The sequence below is a fragment of the Rhineura floridana genome, chromosome 11 (assembly GCF_030035675.1).
Source record: "Rhineura floridana isolate rRhiFlo1 chromosome 11, rRhiFlo1.hap2, whole genome shotgun sequence".
NCBI classification, from domain to species: Eukaryota; Metazoa; Chordata; class Lepidosauria; order Squamata; family Rhineuridae; genus Rhineura; species Rhineura floridana.
In genome coordinates, this window is record NC_084490.1 from 32,756,197 (window position 1) to 32,760,899 (window position 4,703).

Consider the following 4,703-nt stretch of genomic DNA (forward strand, 5'->3'; position numbering starts at 1 on the left):
GTATTGCACAGGAACACAAAAGAAGGAATACAGAATTGTGAATTGTGTGAAATACAGTGTCAGCAATCGTGTTAGTAGATGTTGCTATTTTCCACACTGCTTCTTGAACGTCCTTGTTCCTGAAGCTATAAATAATGGGATTCATTCATTGTTGGTGAGGTGGGCATCAACAGCAAAACAGGATGTTTGCCAAGAAGGTACCATGGCCTGTCATGATTGTTCCTCCGTGGCTCCCTTGGGGTGCCTCCCTCCCCCCTGTGCTGCCTTCCTGCACATCAGCAAAGTCCTGGCAGCTCTCAGAAGGCTGTTTTCACACTGTGGTTTGCAGCACTATCTGTTGATGGCCATGCATACTGTGACAACAGCCTTCTGGGAGCTGCTGGGTGACAGGGTAAACCTACATCCTTGTATTCCATTGCCTCAGGTGTCAACCACAGGTGAAGACAGTCAAAGGCCAAGTTTCATATAGTGCCTATAGTGTGGTCCCTGAGCTGGGGGAGAAAACCCCTTCTGCATCACTGCTGTAAATCAATGAGAATTTTGAGTGAATGGAGGCAGAGGGTTGGATCCAAATGTTTTATTTATATTTATTTATTTATTGCATTTAGCTGAAGCTCTCTGGGTGGTTTACAACAATTAAAAACATTAAAAACAAGTATACAAATGGTGAGCAGAGGGCAGGCTGCTTGTGCAAAGAATTTCCCTTTCTCACTTGCTGACACTCCCCCCCCCCCAACAAAATAATCCAGTAGGCTGTGAGATCGATCTGAATGGAAAGAAAAAGCAGAATTATGATGTCCTGAGATGCATCCTAAGCAATTATCTGAGGAGCATTTTAAGTTTTTTTGGTATTTGCCACACCGCCTCTTGGATGTCCTTGTTCCTTAAACTATAAATAATGGGATTTAGAACTGGTGGCAAAACTGTATATAGTATTGCAGAAATGAGGTCCACGGTGGGAGTAGAAAGTGTTTTAGGCCTCATGTGTGAAAAAAGAGCTGTGGTGATGAATAAAGAAAAGACAGTCAGGTGAGGAGTGCAGGTAGAGAAAGCTTTATATCTGCCTTTCACAGATGGGATCCTCAGCGCAGCAGAGAAGATGTAGCCATAGGAAACAAAGATGAACCCACCACAACATGATCCAAATGCGATTGCAAAGAAAGAAGTCAGAATTTGGTTAACTTTTGTATCAGTACAAGAAATCTTCATCAACTGAGGGATATCACAGAAATACTGCCCAATAATATTGGACCCACAGAAGTACATCCTGAAAGTGACACTGGTCTGTAACAATGCATAGATCAGGGCAGTTATCCAGGAAGCAGCTGCCATTTGGGTGCATGCATCCCAGTTCATGATTAGTCGGTACTGTAGAGGATGGCAGATTGCAACATAACGGTCATAAGCCATGATAGTGAGCAAGGCAAGCTCGGAACCTCCAAAGCTGATAATTAAGAAAACCTGGGCAACACAGCCGGCAAAAGAAATCAGTCTGTTGTCTGTCCAAGAAGCAACCATGGATTTGGGGATAGTAGTTGTGATGTAGCCAATGTCTGTCAGTGACAGGCTGACCAAAAAGAAGTACATTGGAGTGTGTAGGTGATGGTTCATGGCTATGGCAAGGATAATGAGAAAATTCCCTACTAAGACTACTAAATAAATACAGAGAAACAAAACAAAATACAAAATTTGCTCATCTTGGTCATTGGAAAATCCCATTAGAAAGAACTCTGTCACTGTCGATAGGTTGGTAATTTTATCTCTTTGAAATGCTCTGTAGAAATGATTTTGAAGAGGGTAGCTGTGCTACTCAGCTGTAGAAAAAAAATAGAAAGGCTTATCTCAACTTAAAGTATACAGCAATAATGATCATGAATTAGATGAAGGTAGGGATAGAGAGTCAGTGTGGTGTAGTGGTTAGAGTATTGGACTACGACCTGGGAGACCAGGGTTCGAAAATCCACATAGCGATGAAGCTCACTGGGTGACCTTGGGCCAGTCATTGCCTCTCAGCCGCAGAGGGAGGCAATAGTAAACCCCCTCTGAATACTGCTTGCCATGAAAACCCTATTCATAGGGTCGCCATAAGTCGGAATTGACTTGAAGGCAGTCCATATCCAGTTATTCAGGGATTGGGAAGAAACTGGAATCAGTTTGCATTTAAAGCCAAATCCATCAAATTCACACTTTCCAAACCAATGTAAGAATCGAAACACATCCATCCTTTGAATTTCACGTTTATCTCAATTGCGCAATGCAATAATCCAACCAAATATTTTTTTACAAAAAAATGCATACTTTAGGGAAAATGTTCATGAAATAGCTATGTTACTACAAAAATCCATTCCATTAGGACTTGCTTGCAAAAATGTGTACATTATTTAAAATTGCATCCATGAATATGTCTTATTTGGTGAAATTCACACTCAATGCCTGAATGATTTTCATGAGGATATTTTTTTTCAAACGCACACAAACATTGCTGCAGAAATGTGAAGTACTGAATTTCAAAGTGGAACAATGAGAAACAGAGGAAACAAAAACTGATTTATCTTTCCATGCTAGTTGAGGGATTATTGGGGACAATATTAGCGGTTTGCAAAAATCCATTCACTACCAAACTGTCAATGGATTCATTATTTTAAAAAATGAATACATGGCAAGTTTTCAGCCAACTCTGTTACCCTATCACGGTGTTATAGCCTCTGAGTTCTTCAAAATGAGTGCCCCCATTTACTGATGTAATGTGTTCCTTTCCTGACATCCACGAATACACCACAAATATGAGTAGTGAGGGGAATCTTCATGGATATAGTTATACACACAAAAGTTACAACAGCATACAAGTGATTGGTCTTCCAGATGGCATGGCAGTCTTTCTATGAATAGAAAAATCTCAAAGATTGCCCCCTTACAGATGTTCTGGTTGGGTGGACACATGTCTGTGGAGGATCTCTATGGGTATGTCTTACGTCAGGCAAGGCTACACCCATGGTCCCACTCCTTGCTCCCATTTTGATGCAGAGTGCCTGTGATCAACAACAAAGGAGGAAGGGTGAGGCTGTGCTGAGTAGTCCCATTCCTGACATAAAATGCTCCTCTCCCAATGCCAACATGTTTACTTATAGTATAAAGTATAACTTATAGTATATAGTAAGGGGACCTTTTTACACGAAGGCTTCCAAGGGATTTGAAATACCAGATAATTTGGGTTCCAGATCCTGTGGGAGCTTTTGCTCATTTAAATACATATGTGAAACTGCTTTTAAATTTTTTAAATTGCTTTTTAGAAATGTGTTTTTAAATTTGTATATTTGTTTTTAATGTTTTTAATTGTTGTAAACCGCCCAGAGAGCTTTGGCTATGGGGTGGTATACAAATGCAACAAACAAATAAATAAATAAAATGTGAAGACAACTTCCTCACAGACTACTGAGATGTATGAGGAATGCATAATTTCAGGAAACATTCTTATCCCTGGAACAAAAGCCTCCAGAAAGACACAATTATAGACCCTGAGAACAACAGTATTGAATGAAAAAGGGTTAAAGAAAGATGATAATTTTTAGAAAGTTGAAAGTGGTTTGAAAAAGAATAGAATATTTACAACCAGTCAGGTATATGAAAAGTTTATATTTTGACTGGGAAAATGTATCACGGAACATAAATATTCAATAGACCCATTTAGATTCTTGAGATAGTTAAACACAATAAACAATAATCATATACCTTTTGAACCTCATTATTAGATGTAAACAAACAAAACCTTCATGGTATCTGGTTACATAAAGGATGTTATCTACTACTATGTCAGGTGTGGGGAACTTTTGGCCCTCCAGATATTGCTGAACTACAGCTCCCATTACCCTTGACCATTGACCAGGCTTCCTGGGGCTGATGGAAGTTGTAGTTCAACAACTTCTGGAGGGTCAAAGCCCCTTTACTCCGGTATTATTTTATTATGAGTCATGACATTATTTTTTTCTGATGTTAGTTCCATACCACTTTATAAGAGCCCATCTATTCTTCGTATTTGTATTTGCACTAGAAAAAAGGGATAATAAGCTCAGGTTTTTGCTTTTGTTCTTGTTTGCCAAACATAAGCTCAGCTAACAAATCTTGCTTAACTCAAATATCCGGGTTTAAGAAAAATCACCAGAATTCTGAAACACAACAAGGTTATTGTCTGCTATATAAAAATAGTAACTTCTTTCATGATAGACTACTAGTATCTGCATCAAACATACTCCAGTGTCAACATCTTTTTAGAATTAAAATCCTGAGCACCTTTGGAGTCCTGGTCTATCCTGCTGCTGTTGAAGCATGATGATTCCACTGCCTTCCATTCTTTGCTTGCAAGAGTGGAGTACCAATGTGCTTAAGTATGATCTTTATTAGAAGATGATTAATCTGTGAAGAGGGAGAAGAGATTACGTCATCCTTGTTGTCTGTGGCATTTGAGGGATTCACTCCATAGAGAACCCTAGAGGTCCCATGATGATGTGCAAGAACTAACTTACAAAACAAGAGATGTCATTAACTATTGTTCCATCCCTTTCTTCTTCTATCTTCAAAACCCTGACCCTTAACTATGGATAGAAGGAAAAAAGAGTTTAATTCAGATCTGAATGCAAGATTACCTAACTCTTATGTTCTGAAACAATACATAAACTAAAATTCAACTATCTGACAAAATCCAAATG

The 4,703-nt window shown here is 39.1% G+C and overlaps 1 protein-coding gene across 1 annotated transcript; it reads right to left on the reverse strand.

Annotated features, from left to right (window-relative positions):
- Positions 1-819: 819 nt before the first annotated feature.
- Positions 820-2,764, reverse strand: LOC133367814 (olfactory receptor 14A16-like). Its single transcript, XM_061591918.1, has 2 exons — positions 2,685-2,764; positions 820-1,774 (listed from the first exon to the last, which is right to left on the reverse strand). Exons 1-2 carry the CDS (start codon positions 2,762-2,764, stop codon positions 820-822), a joined length of 1,035 nt encoding a protein of 344 aa, XP_061447902.1.
- Positions 2,765-4,703: the final 1,939 nt, after the last annotated feature.